Here is a 23,151-nt window from a genome sequence, read left to right on the forward strand (position 1 = left end):
TTTAATAGTACCAAAAAAATTTCGTGGAATTTTTCGCACTAAGACCCTTAGGCCCAAATTTTATCCCTGAAGGTTGATGTTGGACTTACGATTGAATATTCATTTAATGTAATCAGATAAATTAAAAATGTTGTGTTGTGCGCAAAAGATGTGAAAGAATTAATTTCATAAAAGTTCTATATAGAAAATTTATCACATATATCTGAAACATATATATCCATTTACATATATAAATATTTATATTTTTTTAACACATTCTTCTTTTTTACTTTTTTCAGGTAAATACAGTTGAAAAAATTTACTTATTTAAAAATATTTAACAGGTTGGTAAGTACGTCTTATTAGTCAAGATTTAGGTTTGGCTGTGAATCAATGACTAATTTCACCTAAAGTTCCTAAGGATTCGTTGCGCAGCCGTAGTAAGCTTGTTCTCAATTAATCTTTCTAGTATTTTGCGCTGAGAAAGCCTTATATGTCATATATGAACAAATGCACAAAATTGTAGACCATGTATAATTGTGCTTAATATATTATAATACATATATATACTTTCGGAGTAAATTTACGTTCAAACTTAAGAATCGTTCGCTGGTGTGACGGACTTATGTCCAATGCTCATTTAGATATAAAGACGGGCGTATTCAACTTTTGTGCAAAAGTTTTATATTTTAAATGTTTAAACATACATATTAAAGAAGAGGAGTCTTAAATATGTGCAATAAATTTGAATTAAGATTCTGACTTGGTATGTTTCAGAGAGGTCTGCACAGCTGCACAGGTCAGGTTAAGTAAATCTGATTATATTGACTATATTGACCAATCTATACTGACTTTATTGACCAAGCATTTCTTCAAAGCTTGTTTTTGCATATTATACTCCAGTGAGATTTGAACACAGTCGCAATAGTACATACGTAATTCACTTTCTGGGCAATCTGACAAATCGGCGTTGAGAAGAATACTGGAGTATTCTTCGTATTACATGAATAATACGCATCATCACAGAAAACTGATAGTTGCAAAAGTTGATAAGTGTATAAGAAGACACAAATCGAAACTTATTGAAAAAACATGACGACCACCTCGTAACTACCCTAAACCAGCTAAAGCTACCTTTAAATTTAACAACTTTAAATCCATAAGCGAACACTAATAAACAAATTAGACGCTTAATTCTCATGAATAAGGGATATACTAACATATCCCTTCATAAAATATAGTAGAGAAGTTGATTGACACTAATTTGCATAAATCATCCATTTTAATAAACTATAAAAGTCCTTATGAAATAATAAAAAAAATACATATTGTCTTCTGACAGTAAGTGAAGTCAAAATAAAGTACTAAAAATCTATTTTCTCCGACTTAAATTCATCTGTCTAAATTGGATTTCCGCTAACAACTCTCAACAACTCCCAATCACTCCCAACCACTCCCAACCACTCTCAGCCACTTCAAAACTCATGAACTCAACGGGCATGTAACGTATGTAATTTTATTATTACTTTTTTTTTTTTTTTGAAAAAAATTTTATTGATCAAACAATTAAAATACTTCAAGGGATTAGAGAATAAGAATACTTCAAACAATTTTGCTGCTTCCTGAGCAGTATACACGAATTGCCAACTTACCCTACAACATGTCTCACTCCACATCCCACACCCCACACCCCACAGATTTGTGTTGTTAGCTATTTGAGAAATTCATTAAGAATGTTAACAAAAGGAAAAAAAAATTAAACTAACTGAATGGAAGCTAAATGAAAATCAAAAAAAAAAACAAAAAAAAATCAGAAAAAAAAAACAAAAACACGACAAAATAAAATTAAAAACGCAAACTGATTTAATTTCAAACGTTTTTTGTGGGTTAAGCGTTGCTTAAATTAATTATTTTTCCTCTTTCCCGTTCCCGTTCCCGTTCCCATTCCCCTTTCCCTCTCTCTCCGCCCACAGGAGCAAGACGAAAAAACGAATGTAACATTTTTGTGGTAGCACAGATTCTGATACTTTTTTGTAGGTTGCCGTTTTAATTTAATGCGAACACACACACACACACAGACACACATTCGTATGTGATTTAATTCAACCCCGCACCACAAACTCCGCGTTACTATTGCAACATTTGACTACACACACACACACACACACCACACATACGATATGTATGCGATTTGACTATCGTATGTAAGTGCTGTAGTTAAAATTTTTGTGTGTGCGTGTGTGTGTGTGTGTGCTGTTCGGTCGCATTACCATATCCATATGTGTGAGAGGAGGATGTTTTTTGCTGCTCATACGATGTTGTTGCTCGATGTGGTTGTCGTTGTCGTTGTTGTTGTACTGTCGTAATGCCAGTTTGTCTAAGTGTTGCTAAGAGAATTAACTCTTTCGGATCTATAACTTTGACGATAATGCTCAAAGACAAATTCTGTGGAAAATTCTTGAGCAATTCAAACTGCAATCAAAGCACTCGTTTTGCTATTAAATAAATTTTTTTTTCGTTTTTTGTTGTTTTTGTTTTTTTGTATTTTTGTACTTTTGTTGCAGTGTAGGGAGGGATATGTGCTACGCGTTACCCTTTCAAATAGTAAAATATACAAAAACAACAAAAAAATGTGGCAACAGAGGAAAATTAAAATTTTCTTCAATCGCTTTGAGTGGAAATTTTTTTCCCTTACATATGCACATATTTCTTTTTCATTCTTTTTGGTTTCTTGTCAAGGAATATGCTATGCCCCCAGCCACCAGTCCCCATCCTCCAACATCCAACACCCAACACCCAATAATCGAGGAGGTCTAACGCAGGCAAGTGCCACTGTTATCCTAGACAGATGTGCAGTGTTTTTTAAGGTTATCGCAGCAATTAAGATACGCACTTACGCAATTTGCATTAGGTAAGATTCTTTTTCACTGTCTTAGAAGGACTCAGGATTCAGGACTCAGGACGCACTGAGTTTTGTGCCCTCGTCAAGTGACACAAACACGTATAAGTGGTATAAGTGGTGGGCGGGTCGAATGAAAAAAAGTCATTAGCTGTGACTTTTATTTTGCTTACATTTTTTCTGGGTTTACTTTAATGTATTTGAATTTCTTCTCGGATTAAATTGTCCTTTGGAATTTCTAATTCTAATTCTATTTGCTTCTTTACTCTACTCTACTCGACTCTACTCTTCTCTTCTCTTCTCCTTTCTTCGCTTTATTTATTTTTGTTTGTAAATTTTGTAATTTTATTAAGTTTATCTGCTTTTTAAATTTTCTTCTTATTTTCCATTCAATTTTTTTTTCTTGGTGTTTTCTTCCCTTAACATGTTTAAAGGATTTTAATCTTTACATTCTTGTCGGTTCCTTTTGAAATGTTTCAAAAGATAAAAAAGGCAAAGATTTCTATGAAAAATTGAAAGAAGAATTTTTTTCTTCTTCTGATATTAGAAAGAAGAAGAAGAAAACGCAAAGGCGCCTCTGAGCTGCGCTAGATGAATACTGAATGGAATACCAACAAAGAAAGCAAAGCTGTCTTAAGTAATTAAATTAAATTTTTGCGGCTGTTTTGTCACTTCCGAATAAATCAGCGTTTCTGATCTTCATTCTTTATAGCGAAAAAACATCTTTTATTACAAAATCACCACACATTTTAATTTAAATCTCTTATCTTCTTGACTAAATTAAATTTTATTATTAATCAGCCAAAAATTTTAATATAATAATTAATAACTGAAAACTCTCTCTTTTAGATCAGTGTTGGTAAGCTTTTTCTGCCATAACTAATAGACATATAATACGTGTCAATTATATATAATTTTTACGCAGTTTATATTGTAGTATTTTCATATGATGTAGACATTTTCTTAATATCACCAATTTATACTATTACTCTTATTGAAAAGAGGGGATCGTACACTGCAACCTAAAAGATCTACTACTATCGACCCCTTAGACGGAATAAAGTATTTCTCCAAGTTCGATTTCTTTAATGAAAGACAGTATAGAGCTTATCTTTCCAAGTCTTGATAGTGCATCAGTGCCGCGCACTCCCCAAGTACATGGTATTCAGTTTCTCTTTCTTCTCTACATTATCCACAGTCTGAGTTGGATTGAATTCCTAAGTTCGATTGGTGGTTATTCAATCGACAGTGACTGGTCTATAAACTCGCAATAATTCATAGATTATTTCTTGATTGTGCTATGCAATCTTTGAAGCGTTTTAGGTTGTAAGTCCCTAAAAGCATCATAGATTGTGATAGTCTTGATAGCTTTTCCCAATAGAGTTCTCTTTTTGTTTTTCTGCGCCGTTCATGAGAACGAATAGAGTTCCTTTGCCTAGACTACAAAATGGTTCTGGGCCAATCATTCTTGAAGCCGCGCCTCTTTCATTGACTTGGATGCCACAGCAATTATTATATCACCCCTTCATAATCAAAAAAAAAATTGCTATCGACGCACCATTTCCGATTGTTATAGTGTTTCATTCTTGTTCAGAGGAGGGTTAGCCCCCTCTCCTTTTGTACAAATCAGACTTTAAGTTATTAAACTTGTTATTCAACTTATGATTTATAAGGGTTTCGTGAAGTTTTTTTTGCGGTTGGTGAAAAGTATCGCCAGGCACAGTGTGAGAAATGAATGGAAAAGGTTTCTATCACTGAAAGAAGCTGAATGGAAAACTTCTTTTCGGTAATAAAAAAAAAAGTTGGAAAAAAGTTGGGTTAATTAAGTACAGTACTTAGAATTCTAGGTTTATATGGCACAGCAAGCGTGAATATAGTGTAGGGTCGAAACGAAATAGGTGAAGATTGTTCACTAAATTCTAATTACTTTAGCCTACATAATAATTGTTCCCTGACATGTTCATATTTGTTAAGCTTTATAATATACAGGTTGCTATAAGAAATCAATGTTCACTTATAGTATTTATAGATTTATAGATTTTTATAGGATTATAGTATTGGAAAAACTACCTAAAGTAACGCGAAAACAATCCGGTGATGAATCAGTCCTGTCAAATAGAGGATGATTTAGTCCATATACTGCATATTAGTGTGTTAGGAAGTTCAAGACATCATTTTAATGACTTCCGCTTTGACGGTACATATAGCATTCTGTCTCTCTACTTGAAAAAAAAAATTAAGGAAAGAAAAGGTTTCTATATTAGACTACTGGATCATTTTATAAGATAGAATTAAAATCAAACAGCTTATTCGAATAAAGAGCAGCAATATTGACAAATTTTCATGAATTACAAATAGATCAAGTAGAAATAAATTTTGTAAGATATTCGGGACCCGGCTTAGTGCCTGCAAATGTTAGTAACAGTTTTTCTGATGGAATTCGGAATAATATCGGCAATATTCAAAAAAATAACTAACACCAATGATTCGTTTAGTGAAAGATTGTAAACAGAATGTTCAAACGCTAATGCTAGCCATTCGATTTTCCATAGAGCGTAGTCTTCTGCCTAGGGGGAGAAGGGGATGGTTTTTAATAAGTTTTCCTTTAGAGTTTTGCGTTGTAAGCAAACGTTTTGAAATAAAATATATTTCCCGTAATAAAGTTTTTGTTTTATTTCGTTGTGCTAAGTTTAAAAATATATTGAAAAACCGTTAAATTTAAAGTTTTTATTCGGTACTCTGGTTTTTTACTGTTTGCGCGAGTCATAAAAGGAATATATCTACTGGAAATGTGATATGTCGCCCAAATGTCTGTGCACTGGCACATTAATATTTTATGCGCTGCAATCGGAATCGTTTGCAGAGGAGTATCTAAGAACTCTAAAAACGCCAAACAATTCTGCGATAACATCAATTGAATTGGCTCAAGGTGTTTTGCCAATAAAGTAAGCACAAAAGCTGAATGTAGGGAGGAACTAAAAAATACTAGAAGAAAAGAAAGAATAGGAAAAGAAAAGAAAAGAATTAAATAAAATATATAAGAAAAAATGTTTTATTTAACAAATACTCGAACGCGCACACACAAACGCGTATATAAGTTGAGCAAAAACCTATAATAAACGAAAATCGAGCATTTCCGCTACACTGCTAAGGTGGTGGCAGCAACAAGGACGACAAAAACAACGAAAGAACAACGACAGAACAACGACAGAAACAACAACAAAGACACCAACAATACATGCAAAATACAAATAAAACTTTGTCCAATTTCGCCAATTTTCTTTAACTTTGGACCATAAAATTTTACGTTGTTTGCCTGAAAGTATGCTACATAAATAATTGCCAAACATAAATAACACGCTGTAGTATAAGCGGCGGCGGTTGTAGTACAAAATTGTGTACGCCAGCATATAAACATGCACAACATAGTAGAGCAGCAAGTTGCCTAAATGGCTAGCTGGCAAACAGTAAGATAGAATAGCAGTGAGGTAGCAAGGCTATGGGCGGTGAGGCGGTGAGCGGTAAGTAGCCAACAGCTACATCACAGCAGTTTTGTACGGTGATAAAAATAACAACAGGAGCTGCAGAATGTAGAACAGCAAAATTGCGAACACAAAGTAGAGTCAGTCATTGCATACAGTATGCAGTATACGGCAATTACAACAAAAATGGTAACATTACCACAAATGCGGTACATGTACGCTAACAGCTTAGAGCTATCTCTTATAGCCTAGAAGTATGTTATAAAATTTTTTGTCTTTTTATGCGTTGTCTAAAAAGTTTTCGGTGTTTTCAACGCTCTTCAGACTCAACTTCGGTCCCTAACAGAACTAATTTTCTACGTTAGTGATATTCCTTGGCACTTAGTTACACTTTAATATCAGCCAAAGAAATTTGACTAGGCAACATTTACGCTTAGCTACTTACACGCACACATGTAAACACACACATACCTGGCTATTTATGTATACACTTCTTATATACTTGCTGATATTTTATTTTTTATTTAAGTATTTTGTGCGGCGTAAATTTCTTGGAGGTTCGCAGGAAAGCCTCTGCCTTGCTGACAACGAGACTCGTACCACTCAAAACGAGTACCGAAATATTAGGTGGCACAAGGAATGTTGACAGTGGAACGGGTTATAAAAACAAAAAAATGAGCACCAAAAAAATATTTACAAAACAGTGGGGTGAAAAAACTCAAGAAATTTTACTAAAAATAAAAGTAACCCCACAATTGCTGTGATGGTTGCAATAGTTCGAAGCAAAAAAACAGGTTTCTAGCAGTTCAATAAATACTTGGCTATGAAGTCGAAGTCGAAGTCGAAGAAGCTTAGCCCTTCTCGGTCGCCCCTTGCAATTGCTCAAGCAGCAAATAATAGTATTGGCAGCATTGCCAGTAGCAGAAAAATCAGAAAATAAATTGCATTTCAATTTTATTATGCAGCAACTCTTGGACCCGCTGTGCCTGGGTGTGTACTTGGTTATAACCAACAAAAAAACATGTTTTTATGCGATGTGTTTTATATATCCTGCACCTAGTACTGCTGTGCACGTTGTTTTGTGTGAGTTCGTGTGTTCGTGTGTGTATGTATGTGTGTTAAAAGTGATTTTAATGCACACATAAATAAATTCATTCTAAAGCATTATACACACTTTGTCAGTGTACCTACCAGCCGTGCTCCATGTTTAAGTGGAGCAATTTAGGTGATGCATTAGTTGTGGTTAAATGGGAGTTGCCGTGAGGTGCCTTTATTCAATGACTTAAAATATTGCTATTAAAACAAAATAAACAGCATTCGAATATCTAGCAAACAATCAAAATTAGATTGCAGATACTTGCAATCTAAGATGGCAATTTACTTGCATTAAGAAATTATGAACCGACAAAGACTTTATTCAGATGTAATTATTAAATAAATATTAAAGGTTTATGCATCACAAAAAAACGGCAAAGTAAGAGCTTCCAGATTGCATCTTTACTTGATAATTTCAAAGCTCAGAATTTTTGTGATACAAGTGATGAAAAATGAGTATATGTTTTATCGATTTTCCGAGTTCTCAATCATTTGTTCCCATCTCATAAAGAGATGATAAATCATTATCAATGTCAACTCACTTCAGACATTTCCGGATCATAATCAATGACTGTGTATGAAGTATTAAGAACCAATTCAATTTGTTTAAAGCTCAGCTTTCAGAACTGATTCATGAATGAATGAATCTAAGAAAATAGCAGATAAGATGCAAGAAAAAACTACTCAAAACTAAGAATATATGCATTGCAATGGATGTCTTTCCAATAAATTTGGAGTCGGAAATACATATGTTCACATAAACATACTATCAGGCACCCAAGCGGCATTAGGAATTTTCCAGGCAAATGCACTTTGAAAGTGTTAACTTATTCCTGAATCTTTCGTGGCATGAAAGTGTGATTTGATAATGTTCTGGATTCAAGAGATAAACACAGCCGTAGTTAAATGCCAGAATAGCCTTCCAAATGAAAAGTAAATATATGTTTATTTATCTTGATCATTTCTGTGGAATCACAAAAATTCACTCTGATGATATTATCTGGAAACGAAAGCAACATCAATTCACCCATCGACAGTTTAATAATGTGACAGAGTGTCAATTTCTCATCCCACCAAAGAAAATATCAATAAGATTACCTTTGCGACAATTTGTGGTAGTAAATATGGTGAGCTTAAGTATATACATCAGATTATTTTGCCGGTCACTGCAGTTTGAGCAGAAAGCTAAATAGTTGGGTAACTCAAACATTTAATTTAAACGATACGGTCAATTGAAAGCTTACAGTATATTCTTTCTGAATACCTTGCTGTTAGCGGTTAAAGGGCTCATTATATAGAATTTTATTGCAAGGTTAACTCCATACGATAAGTCTAGTATGAGTTTTTATTTCGTATATTAAATTATCTGTTAATTTAACGTGAAGTCCTTGCGCAAAACGTCACTTGTTAAACAATTTAAACATAACAAGATTGAAAGAAATAGCCACATCACAAGCAGATATTGTGAATAGATGCATTTTCCCTCTTAATCTAATTCGCAATCTAAATATTCTTTTCACTATGTTAGAAAGATTTCAACAAACAGTTTACCCTTTTAGCACTACATGTGAGCTTGTTACACTGGTTACGTATAGGTTTGTATACAGTTTCTGTGCGAAGCTTCATATGATATCTTCAAAGATAATGACATTCGCCTATGGATATGTTATATACTATTTATAGATATTCGGAGATAAAGCCGATTTTATCAAGTTGTTTAGTTTATCAAGTTGATTTAATATTTATATCACTTTTTGCACTTTTTGTTTTTCCTTTACATTTTAAATATGTTAACAAATAAGACAAGCATATTATTGGAATGATTCACACTGTATATAAACTTTTTAGAACACTTTTGTAGAGCAGGTTTAAGTTCATGCATGTATCACGAACTGCAGTAGCAGATAAGATTCGTCATGCAAGGCAAAAACTTATAGTTTTAGCAAGTTTAATCATATTTCTTTAAGTTTTGTACTACATTTACATTTTTTTTTAATTTCGAAAGTAATGTATGATGTATTTGATGGAGACCTAAAAAGTGGTTTAATTGAAGCCCCTTTTCTTAATCTTCCACTTAAAACAGAGGGCCATATTTTGCGGGCGATTAAATGAACGTTGGTAAGCACATTTTTTGTTGATTTTATTGTTAATTAAAAAATTAAAAGCATTGAAAGCATTGAAACCAACAAAAAAAGTGATAATCAAAGTAATGATACATCAACTGCATAACATTGAGCTTATTATACTTACCCCTAAAAGCATACTTCAATAAATATAATTTAGTGAGAGTTTGACAGCTTTTGAAATTTGTTCTGAACACTGACGAATTCTTCAAGAATTTATATTTTTTCACAATAAATGGATTAAATAAATTAAAAAGAAATTATTTTTTTTTCTGCATATTATTATGTAAATTTATAATTACCCAAAGAATTCAAATGTTCCATAGTCAATAGATGATGCCATGAGGCAATAGAGCTTTTATTCGATTGCCATTAAACTTAATAAGCAATTTAAATGAGTGCATCCATTGTCCTTTTCATAGTTTTGCAGTTGATTTTTTGTGTTATGTTGACGATAAAAACAAAAGCTTCAACTGAAACGCTATTATAAATCAACAATATTATTATTATTATAATTATTATTTTAAAATAAATACAAGTTTCTGTGCATTAAATTTGAACAATCATGTTTTGTTCGCATTGTTCGAGAAACAAAAAAGTAAATAAATTATCAGAGAATAAAAGTAAATAATAATTTATGAGCCAAAAAATATTTGGCGTGTTTGTTTTTTAATGCATGCATGACTGGCGAAACCGAATGAACTGCAGTCATTCGGTTGCAGTCACAGTCACAGTCACAGGCACAGTCACAGTCACACTCGCAGTTGTAAATGCAGTTGATGTTTATGACAGTGATAAAATGCACACAAATTCGAATAAATTCAAATAAATCCGTATGAATTCAAATAAATAACAGCACAGCAAATCCATAAAAAATTAATATAAAAAATTATTTTAATTTGAAAATTCCGAGTACATATTTAAGCTGCGAGCTGTAAAACAGAAAATTCTTTAAAGAAGTTCCCTTTTCGCTGTCTATTCAATTTGAAATAAAACCAACTAAGCTAAAAACTCACACACACACACACACACACACTGTTGAGAATGCATTTGGCGCTCTGTTAATTAATAACAAATTAAAAGGCTTTTAACACGCCACTGTTAGTTATTAACGCTCGTGAAGACGTATGTTACTGCCATTGTCACTGCCACTGCTGCAGCTGCCCCAACTTTAGCTTCTGCTTAAATGACAAAAGTTGTTCTTCTTCTTCTTCTTCTTCTTATTGATGTGCTGTTGTCTCTTGGAGACAAAAATTAAGCAGCACAGCATAAACTTGGAATTTCCCATTTCCCATGTCAGCTCTGGCGGTTACATACATTTCAACACTCAATACATCTCCCTTCCAAAAGCTGCTTCTATACTTCCCACTTTTTCTTTGCTTCCTTTATGGATGTGTGTGCGAATGCCTGCCTGCTGTGTGTGTGCGAATGAGCGAGTGTGAAGTGAGTATATATATGTGTGTATGTGTGTGTGTTTTACGCTGTTCTGTTGTTTTATCTTGTTTTGTTTGTATTCACTGTTGAGTGCTGTTGTTTAATTTTGTTGCTGTTGATTTAAGGCATTAAAATTAAAAGCTTTCTTGCAAGCAACCACTTCGCCTTACTTTGCTCTGCTTTGCTTTGCTTTGCCTTACTTTACTTTGTGCACAATTCCTCACTGCACCACACTTCACACCACTTCGCACCACTTCGCACCACTTTGATATTTATTTATTTGGCTGTGTATGCATGGTTAATTAATTTTGTGGTTCTACTTGCCAAACAATTTCGCTACATTTCAGCAATTTTTTTCAGGTCTTATAAGTTGGCAACATGGAAAATGTTTTAGGAAGCTAGCCACAAGGAGTTTCTTTTCCTTTAACTGTTCCTTATTTTTTATCTATTTTTTCTTCAGATTTCTATTCAATTGTTTTTTCGACGACTGTTTTTTATTGCGTCCATTTTTAGTCCATTCAAGCCTCGCCGACTTAACCATTGTTGCCTGAATTTCCAACTGAAAAAACTTTTTTAGATTACTGGGATAATATACCAGAATTAAAAGAAACTATATCACGTATTGGTACCTATAACAAAATGAGATACCAGGATATTATGAACCCATCAAAAGAAATATTTAAAAACATCACAGGAATCCTAACAGAGCACTCTAAACTAAGACACCACCTTACATGACTGGGTATACTTACGGATGCAAACTGTGGATTCTGTGAAGAGAAAAAGAATGAAAATTTGGCCACACATGTGCTGTTAGAATACCCTGAGTTAATGCACATCCGGATTAGGCTTCTGGGAATGTATATTCTTACGGAAGAGGCAATAAAGCTCTGTAAACCAGGTAATATACTACTTTTTATTGACACAACGGGGCTTAGAGACATACTCTAAACCCAGACGGGGGCCTAATAGACCCAACATTCGCAGTGTCACATTCCCTAACAGAAATAATAATAATAAAGCTTTTTTAGCTTTAGCTTTTAACAGGAATTTAAAGAATTTGTTAATATTAACTTTAGAATTCCGACTACTTCAAATAATTGTGCTGAACTATGGAATAAATTCATAACGCAAAGCAAGTAAAGGCGCTCTTCACTACTACACAATAACAGAGAAAGCATGAAGTCTAACTACAATTCTGTAAATTACGGTAAGGGATATGGGATGACAGAGTTCCTCAGAGCTTATGTAGAGAGCAGAATAGAACTTATGGTTATTTGGCTATATCGTCACATGATGAACTCCATTCCTTAGAATTTAAATAGCATCTTTAAGACATGTGACTTCAGATAGATGTAAATTTCATATATTGCTGTTCTTTAACCCATGTCTTGTCATAGCACAAAGTAAACTAAGTATTGTCAAATAAGAAAAAATAATAATTGTTCCTCAAAAACACGTCACATTTTTTAACATAACTCGTTGCCTTAAATTTTTTATAATTATTTTAAGAATTATTTATAGGACAGTACTATCGGGATAAAGTACATTTTTGATGTCCCAAATGCATATCTGGTGCAAAATATATATTTTGCTGTTGACGTAAGGCTAAGTCATACCGTAGAGTATTCCCTCTGAAGCCACCGTATGCGATGTAAAAATTTCCATTTAATAAAACAAAAAATCTTTCCGTTTACAGTAAAATCAATACAATTTCAAAGTTTGCTCTAAGGGAGTAAGGAGTTGAGAGTAGTGAGTGAAGTGAGTGAAGTAGAAATTCTAATTCTCACAGCCCTTGGTTTCAATACACTGTCCTTGGACAAATATCGTTGCATTATTCTTAAAAACGTATTTTACTTAACATTACCGACCCACTGGCATGTGAAATAGTCGCCTATGGATTTGTTTAAGCTATCGGAATCGGAAGTAATAAAGTGGTGCACGTTATAGCAGAATAGACAAAACCCAAATTGAAATCATTTTTGTGCAGCTATATTACAATATAAAAGGACGACAGCAATTCTAAAAACAAAATCTGCAGAGCAGACGGAAGCAAACCAAAGCTCAACTAAAATGGGGTTGGGTTGGTTTACAACACAACAACAACATTTTTCCACAGTCTCCATATTTGTATTTTAGAACACTTTTTTTCATTACAAATACATGACAAAGGATATACACCATCTATACCCACATCCATTCAAATGCATTTATACCGATTAATGTGCAGATATGTAAATATGGTGTTTTTAACTGCAAGTCAAAGTCATTTTTCATGTGCTGTGTGCCATTGAAGGTGTTTCTTTGCAACTCTCCTCCTGCCACTACTACTGCTCCTTGTCTTCTTGGCTCCTGTCTAAACTACAGCACTTGCCAGTTATTTTGCTGCTGCCCCTCCCATTGCCATTGCTGCCAAATTGAATGGCACATTTATGTATCTAACTGGCGACGACGAGAAATCCGTAGAAAATTTTTTGCTTCATTTGGGATTCGGACAATCCTGTCAGTGGGCACCGGCGGTACGGTGCTTGCACACAACTTGGACATATTCACATATTCACATATTTGCATATTTGCCATGTTTTTGCGGTGTTAGCACATAAGCACCACCGGCATAGGTAACTTGACTACATTTGAATTATTTTTCTAAAATCCACAGATACTTGTAACCTCAACGAGTATGTGTATTTGTATGCCTGCATGTTTATGTGTGTGTGTGTGTGTGTGTGCATGTGTGTGTTGGCAAGAGGATTTATTGTGTACGAGCCGACGTATTGATGCATTTCAATTGCAATTTTGTCAGGTTATCCCGTACATAGCATTTCACTAATGAAATCATACGCTACGGTTGCTTGTCAAAATTGCCAGCAGAGAAAATCAATTCAAATTCATTCAGTGCCTCTCGATTTAGGCTACGAGTGAGTGTTGATAAATTTCTTACTTGGCACTCCCTTAAAGATTGTGTTTGGCTTAAGCTTCTGTTGCCGGAACCTCATTCAGGTTCCGCATTTGAGTTTTGAATTTATGTCGACATTCGCAAAAATTTTGCATTAAATTAATTGCTTATCTCTCGGTGTCGGCCCGTAGATAATTAATGTAATAAGACTGCGGATAGGAAAAATTATATTTAATAATGTTTATGTCCTTATGATTGCATATTGCAGGCATACATACGCTTTCGGTTATTTGGAAGCTGGAAAGGATCAATGTGGACGACTTCGGAATAGAAGGCTTTTGTAAGAAAATTTCGAATTTAATTGGAACTTCTTGTATAAAATGTCCTTTGCAATAATGTTGAATGGTGTTTCCGATTATACAAAGGCAGATCCAAACCTTATTAATTCAGTATAATAGTTCATGGTATACGATTGTCTTCTCAACAACTTTTCTGAGTTCTTCTCTGTTTTCTGATTTGATTCAATTACAGAATCACTCATTCTCAACGCTCTTACATCAATATTGCACTACACACATATACACGCATATTTTTTGTAAAAATATAAGTTTTTATTGTGAAGACTTAAGCGACAATTTAAATTATAATTATTTCTTCTCTTTAGACTTATTTACTTAATTAAAACACATAAGTTGAAGATTGAAGCCATACAGTATCTAATAATCACCACTTTTTTACACCTTTTTTCAGTATCGGAAAACGGGATTTGGTTTCGAATGATATGTCCATTAAGCAATGTATATAAAAATGAATACATAATTGAAACTGGCACTAGGCAGTACTTTATCGTTTTATGCAAGATTTAAGCCCACTAAAACCACCTCATAGAAACGATTTAAAGAGGTCCCAGTCATTAAACTGCAAAAGACTTCCAGCTGAAATTGCATTCCAGCAATTAGCAGGTGAAACATAAGTAACTCAGTATTTAAGACTATACCATCTTGCCACTAATGGTTAGCACATACTCCGCGTGCATTATGAACTCGGTGTTCAAAGTTGGGATGGGACTATATCTGTTGCAATTTTATTTATAAAGTTAACTCGTTTTTAATGAGAGATCTCACTGAGAGATCTCTACTATTTGGAACATTGTCTAAGTTATCAATAAACCAATGCATTGGTATTTCCAATAAATAGAAATATAGCTAACATGTAGATGACTTCAATCCTACGTAAGCGAAAGAATTAAATCTTTGAATTGTGAGTATTTTGAAGAGTAAACTGATCAGACAATCATTACATCCGTGATTGAGAAACTAAATGTATAATTGAGATGCATGTCATGAATCTGCAATGCATTCACAAAGACGGTGAGGTGAGGTTCAGATAAATTGTAGTAGCTTTAAGCTTATATAAGAAAAAAATATTTATATTATAATTTTAAAGCTATTAGCTACAATTACAATCAGTTTGTTACAAACGCACAATTTGATTCATTCAATAATTTAAAAACATGATTTCAAAAACTAGTCCCTTAGCAGTCCCGTATTATGACTGATAGTCGTACAGATAACTCTATATAATGTACGTTGCTGAGATCGTTACATGCTGTAGGCTAAATAATCCACATTAAAAGTCATAGATACTTATAGAATAACAATATTCAGGAGCTAATATAAGTCATTCAGAACATCACAAATCAGTTCAAATCGATCAGTTGACAGTGAGGTTATGTTAAAATATTTTTAACTTTCCAATGGAAATGGCATTTAGTAAAATTTAGACCTTTCAATTGTCAGACCATGAATAGTAATAAGGTTTATTATTTTGCGTGAACTCACAAAGGAGTTGTAAAACCCTTTAAACATCATATTATATTTATTAGTTGTATAGAGTATTAGACTTTGGTACAGGGTGCTAACTTCAATCCAGTTTTCGCTTATTTACTCTATTTTCTGGATCTTAGGATGTATTCTCAACAGCCGATTCTTAGAGATGGCTTGAATATTTTCAAGCAGAACAAAATAGAATTAAGTGAACTCATTTAATAAAGAAAGTCAGTTCATACTATTAAATCTTGAGAAACTTACAAATTTTTTGATAAATGTTTCGAACGAGTAAATCTAGTAAACAAAACTAATATTCATGAAGTTTACTCAGCCTGATAACTCAGAAGCACAACAATAATTTACTAAATACCTTTGGCTATCAAAACCATCAATTTTGTGCTAAATCACATTGTAATTGTAATTTACTTCAAATCCAAAATAATCACTGAACAACTCAATGTACGAGTACTCATTTGCAAGAAAGTGATAAGAGTACGAGTTAAAAATTAATTAAAATGGATTAAATGAGTCGCACTGATGAACTTTGCGCCGTACGACGCAACAATGTTATGCACAAACTTATTTCAATTAAAAGTATTAAGCATTTGTTAACTCAGGCAGAAATCTCATGAAAGTAAACTTTACAGAAATTCATAAACAAAAGTTATTCAGCAACATCCTCGCATAGGTACAAAATAGACATTTTAATGTAGTTCAGCAATGGGTTTCGTTACCGGAGAACAAAAGCCATTGTGATGCAAGCAACTTGTGGCTGATTGCTAGATAAATAAATACCGAACCGAAACCAGAAGATATCCACTCGTACTTGTGGTCCCTACCCACTTATGCTCCACACACTTCCACTGCTGAGACATACATGAAACGACATACAGACTACGACTACGACTACGACTACGACTACGACTACGACTACGACTACAACTACGACACTTATGCGGCTTAAGAGGCACAACACTGCGTATACGTAATATTATTTGCACAAAGTTAACAAGTTTGCTTACGAGTACTTTTGTTTGCTCTGTAGTTGAGCCCAACGGAAGCTGCACTATTTAAATGATTTGTGTGCGATATGCTAACTTGGCTAAATCTATAAAGTGAAACTGGGACCGGGCGGCATGGGTGTTGTTGATGCGGGGAAGCATGTTGTGAGTTAATCATGTGGTATTGATCGTGTGTCTGTGCTTACATATATGAGTATGTTCTTGGCTTGTTAAATGTTTTTGAAAAGTTACAGCGCGTAAAAGTTAAGCGCACACAATTTCGCGCCTACAAGTATGCTACGCAATTTATCCAACAAGAGCAGTTGCCAGCGCTAATAATAAAGTTCCTCGCTTATAATATTTCCATATTCCTTGCTACGTGGGGCGTACAAACATTTCCAGGATACGAAAACTTTGCCCAACTATTTTAAATGTGAAATTTATGTTTTGACGTGGGTTTGTGTGTGTTTATGTGTGTGTGTGTAAGGCGACTGCCATGCAGAAATGTGAATAAAAATTTATTAGAAAATTATTTATGAGGCGTGCAACGTACGAATAAAGAAAACTTTTAACATTTTGTGTGAAAAGAAGAAAAAGTAAAATTACTGGAAACAAATAAGTAAATTTTCTTTGTGAAAACTGTTTTTTCATGAAAATCTAATATATATGCACTTTTACTTATGAACACAATTGTTAAAAGTTGTTTATTATTGTAAAAACATCATGACATCTAGGCTTGCTAGGGTTAAATTCATTTGGGTTCCTGGTCACAGGGATAACCCGAGTAATTGTAGGGCAGATGACCTCACCAAGATAGGCGCTCTTCTTCCTAACATTCACTTCTCAGATATAGGCGTTCCACTTGCTACAGTTAAACTGGCAATTAAACAAAAATTCCTAAGCATAGCAATACTGAGCTGATGAATCTCATTGTCAGATATCTAGGATGACTTGGTCTAATTTAGAAAAGAAACGAACTAGTCAGCTACTTCAACTAAGGGAGAAGCTGCTCAGCACTATGGTATCTGTGCTGACGGGACACTGCGGAATAGGAAGGCATGCTACGAGACTGGGTCTACCCTACAATGATTTTTGTCAAGGTTGTAGCTCTGATGAGGAGGACACCATACTCCATCTTATGTGTCAGTGTCCTTCTTTAGCTAAAAGAAGATTAAAAATCTTCGAATCCCCTTTTCTCACCAATCTGACTGAGCTGTCATCCTGTAATGTTAGTGACCTGGCCAAGTTTATAGAACTTTCAATTTGGGTTTCTTTTACGCAATGGGGTAGTCTCTACCTTTTCCGGCGTTGGCTGTATACTGATTTAAGTCTATGTACGTATCAATGCTATTCCTCTGGTACCACATAGATCATCATTTGAGCTCAAATGGGGTTTTCGGACATAAGTACGCCACTCCAACCTACCTACCTATCTACTAATTCAATATTCATTTCTGATCGTTCTCAACCTAAATTGCAATATATTAATTTTTTATTATAGTACTCATCAAGTTTATATTATCATAGCTGACAAAATCAAAATTGAATAATTCATAATTTTTTTAAATTTCTATAATAATTCCAGAAATTTTGTAAATATACTTCAGACATATCTGTCAATGCAACCAAAAATACAAACATCAGCATATGTTTTCTAATGATGTTAGAAATGTTATACCTATGCAGCATTATCACAAGTCGATCACAATAACGAATAGCAGAAATAGCATTTTTAATCATTATCCCATCCACTGTACTGTCTGGGTTTGGATCTGGACCCTAGTAATAAACAACTAATTTTACATGTATTGATTTTAATGCCTCTGGGGAAAATATAGCTAAAATAAAGAGAAGCTGTAGTATACTTCTAGGCTTTCGAAATACTAGAAAGTCATTTGAATGAATTTATCACTCTTGAGGAAGGTTAAGTTGCAGAATAAAGTGAAATTTTGGCAGAATTTTGTTATTTCAGTTATCTGAAATCAACTTTACGTTATGTTACGGTTTGGCTTGCTGTGTTTCAATTCGATTTAAATATCCAACTCTACTTGACAGTAGGATAATTGAAGAGTCCGGCAGGACTTTTTGAGGTAATTGTGGTAGTTGGTATAAGCAGAGAAAACCAAAATCATTCAATGCGGCTTCAATGAGCTTGTGCTTTTGTTCCTTTACTACAGATTTTCATTATAATTGTGGTTTATTGGTTTCGTTGTTAGAATGGATTTTTTTCTATATTCTGTATTTCTATTTTTTCTATTCTTTGGACTTGTAGATTTTTTGAACTCTATCATATTTGCCAATTGATGAAGTAGAAAAGCAATTAATTTCCAGGCAAAATTCTTAAAAAATTTGTTTTAGTTTTATCTCTCCGCTTTGCCATTTAATAAGGAAAAATGGAAAGATTTTGCACATAACTGCCAGTTAAGGCAATGTCTGTACGTAAAGAGGAAAATTTTTTTATTCCAATTTTATTTAAGCAATAAAAAACATTGAAGGTAAACATTCGTATAGAAGTACTTTTCTAAAATTATACAAATGCATCAAATCAGCATATAAGCAGTATGAAATGGTAGATGATACTCTGTCTAAAACTGAACTACTTAGATCCTATGATTCGAAAGCTGTATCATAAAGTTTGATTAATAGAAATAGAATCATGAGCTTTCTCTTTGGTCAGTAATCATTTATATGCACCAAGTTCTTCATCAATTATGAAGTTAACAGACCAGTAAAATCTATTGAAGCTCAAAAATCAATTATAAACTCAAAAATTATTTAAATTCTTTTATCAATAAATTTAGACTCTGCGTTATTATTAACAAAAATTTTTTTCCTAATTATTCTTAATTAATATTGCTTAAATTATTAAGTTAATTATTCTAATATTGATTAAAAAAATTTATTGAGTTTTTATTCTTCTTCTTTCTTTCATTATCTATAGTTGACGCCGCTGTAATGAGGACGATCCGTTTGCGGCATTGACTATGGGACCAGAGGCATGGGCGTGTGTGCGGACCCTGGGTCTTACCGGTGGTGTCAGGCATTAAGCCGGTCGCGATCATCGTTCGCCACAAACACAAATCAACAAACGAAAAAATCTATAAATACTAAAACGACAACATCATCAACAACAACAACAACTACTACTACTACTACAACTACAACTACAACAACAACAAGATTAAGAACAACAGGAGCAGGAACAGGAACAGGAACAACTAATCAAATAAATGATTTAACAAATACAACAACAGACACAACAAATACTACAATAAATACAAGAAAAGCAAAAACAACAACGATACTGGAGACGTCAAGAACGACGTCCAAAAATAATATAAACAATACCAGACCGGTAGTAAAACCAACGAAGATCGACGGTACGGTAGCGACGACAACGACAACGACAACTGAACGCTGTGCTGGTGCTGCTGCTGTTGCTGCTGTCGCAACTGCCGCCGCCGTGATTGTAAATAAAATTCCCAAAATTTTTTTGCTACGTTATAATCACAACATTTGCCAATTGTTGAAATCATTTCAACTTGTCTTATTGGTCTTTGTGATATTAGCGGAAACCGCTTATGCCAATATACCAGGTAAGTCGAAAAATATTTCTTAACTAATTGAAGCTATATAGATCATACCTGAAGAAGAGTAATACTTATATCTCTGATCTCATTAATACAGTAAATATGCGAGTAAATTATTTTTTCCTTTAACGTAACAAATTTACCAAAGAGAAAGTCAGCATTATACATATATAGAATGTCTTCAAACCAAATGGTCTTAGCTAGGAGCATGCAAAGACGAAAGATCATTATTTGGGTTGCGTCTTCATCGAATGTCAGTCATGAAAAGTCGCTTGCATTTTTCACTACATAGTTATGTTCAGCGGTGTGGCTCACTCATGTCCTGGCGGCTTCGTCAAAAAACAACACAGACGTATTCTGTAGTATAAGAATTTACTGAAGATCCTACAGCTAACAACACACCCCGCCTTGTGCACTGTTTAGTTTGGTTTTCTGCGCTCTCCACATTCAGCTATACTGGACTACTTCTTTTCATAAAAAGTAGGTCTTGTTAGTTTCAACAAACAGATCCGATATGCCATAAAATCAATGGCAACCATCCACTTATTTTAAAATGATACAAACGAACTATTCACGATTAATTTTTCGTTCGCCAAACTTCTAAAATTTCTAATGGTTACTTTATAATATCTCCGATATATGTTTGTGTTCTACAAGGGATTAATATGCGCGGTTCAATATGTTCACCAGAAGGATTAAAGCCATTTAAATATAAGCTTCTGGTTTTTTTTTTGACTTTTACTCAAGCAATAATGCAGAACAAATAAACTTTTCAAATTAAGTACAGCAAAAAATGTTTTCTTATTCCTTGATATCCTTTTTCAGCTATTCATTTCTTTCTTGATTTTGCTGTTTGGTTGCTTTTGTTTTGGCTTCCAAGTACTTGCATGTGCAGCTTAAGTTACTACGTAGGACTATCCACTTGCCGCTCATTGGGTCTACAACTCACGTCACTGATGCAACCTAAAGTTTGTCTCAAGCCACAGAACGAATATTGAAGCACCAAGACTTCCCAATGTGTCGTCCGGGCAGGCCATGTAGAGTAAAGGACACAGAAATCATGTTGCTGCAATTACGAGAAAAAAAATTAAAAACAAAGAAAAATAAGTATTGAAAAATGGAGGAAGTATTTGGAGTTTTTGATTTTATTTTCCAAAAATACGATACTATCCTTATTACTTTCATTTACTGATGTAGTTCGAAGGACTTTCATTACTATTGTTAATTTAATTTGCCTTAATTATGCTTTGTGCTATTGTGTAAGTTTTCGGCAGTGCTTATGTTTACATCCTGCGGTTCAAAGCAGATTCAAGCTAATCGCTTTACTTGGAGACAAAAGCTCGAACATAGCTACCGAATCACAGATTTACTAATTAATATCCTTTAGCATGAAATTGAAGTTAGATCTCAACCAAATGGTCCTACATAAATTATAGTAAAATAAGCGTAATTGGTTTGTGTGTAGAATATTAAGGTTAAATATAGATTTATTCTTCCTTTGCACTCTGTGTCCTGCTGTGCTCTGCATCCTATCCAGTTAATCGTTCGCCTCAATCCAAATATTTTCTAAGTATAGCTTCCATTTTATTTGGTTACCTAACTCAAAGCAGTTAAAAAATAAACTTTAGAATCTCATAGTCTGCACTGGAAGAATAGATTTATGATATGTTCGACATCCACTGAAGTCTATGCAAAAGTAAACTAGCAATCTAAAGCCCCTAAGCTTCTACATAGGAGATGTCGTCTTAAATTGTCTTTACTTATTATATGTAAGTATATAATCGCTTGCCAGCAATTTTGAAAAATAGCTTAGCAGTAAAAGATATTGAAATCTGCGTGAATCCTGAGTGAAATTGCATTACATTAACTGATCCATTGCCCACACATTAACTAATACAATACTAAACCAATAGATTTTCCATAGATTTACGTTAACTGATCTATTTAGCAATACTAAATAGCGTTATCTAATTTGTGTAATACACGTAGAGCTTAATAAGATTTTTGTTAAAGAGTCTAAAATCATTTTATATAAAAAAGTAAACATAAAAATAAAAAAAACGGAGTGAAATGGATAAGATAAAAACAAACGTTCTATGCAAATATCTTTGTGAGTTTCCACAGCTGGTCAGATAACAACAACAACAACAAATCAAGAGAAAATGGCTTGCCTACCAGAGTCACATAAGCAGTCACACCCGCACAACAGAATGCTTTGCTCGACGAATTGAATCTATTGAATCTATTGGTACTACAGTGCAGCGTGGCATCAATGCCTTTAGATGGAAACCGAGCCACTTCACTGTTGTAACCAACAATCGACGTGGATGCGGATGCGAATGCGAATGCGAATGTGAGCGGTGGCTGATAATGCCACTTGATAGCGATGAAATGCCTCAAACTGATGCGATATACTCTCATGTATGCTTAAATACATATAAATTAACAGAGTCATACACATAAACCACCACTGTGGGTATGTGGCGGCGGTCCATGAGTAGCTAAGAACTATACTAAAGCTTGAACTGTGACTACATGGAAGGGCCTGCGATGCGTGCCGTAGCAAATTGCTCTGAGTTTAATTAAATTTCCAGCGAAACTGAGAAGTCAGTTAAGCCATGCAGGCACCAAAAAATTATTAGAAAAAAGCTATTGGTATATCACAAATGCACATAACTACAAATAAAAATAGGAATATCTACATATTCAGTGTATCTATTTCGTGGCAGCAAGAAAAAATTAAATTATGTTTCTGTTTCAAAATGCTGAAGCTGCTTGCACTTGTACTCATAGTCCTGGCACTTGTGTGGGGCAAAAACCGAA

General features: G+C 33.9%; 1 protein-coding gene across 1 annotated transcript in view; it reads left to right on the top strand.

Annotated features, from left to right (window-relative positions):
- The first annotated feature begins 19,686 nt into the window (after positions 1 to 19,686).
- The window catches only part of LOC119688214 (protein turtle), a 122,418-nt gene continuing 118,953 nt past the window's right edge, over positions 19,687 to 23,151 (top strand). The window contains exons 1-2 of the mRNA XM_038102897.1: positions 19,687 to 19,868; positions 19,974 to 20,334. Of these exons, the coding sequence (XP_037958825.1) occupies positions 19,737 to 19,868; positions 19,974 to 20,334 (493 nt within the window). The 5' untranslated portion in view covers positions 19,687 to 19,736. The remainder of the gene's footprint in view (positions 19,869 to 19,973; positions 20,335 to 23,151) is intronic.

This window comes from Teleopsis dalmanni, chromosome X, assembly GCF_002237135.1.
Source record: "Teleopsis dalmanni isolate 2A chromosome X, ASM223713v2, whole genome shotgun sequence".
Lineage (NCBI taxonomy): Eukaryota > Metazoa > Arthropoda > Insecta > Diptera > Diopsidae > Teleopsis > Teleopsis dalmanni.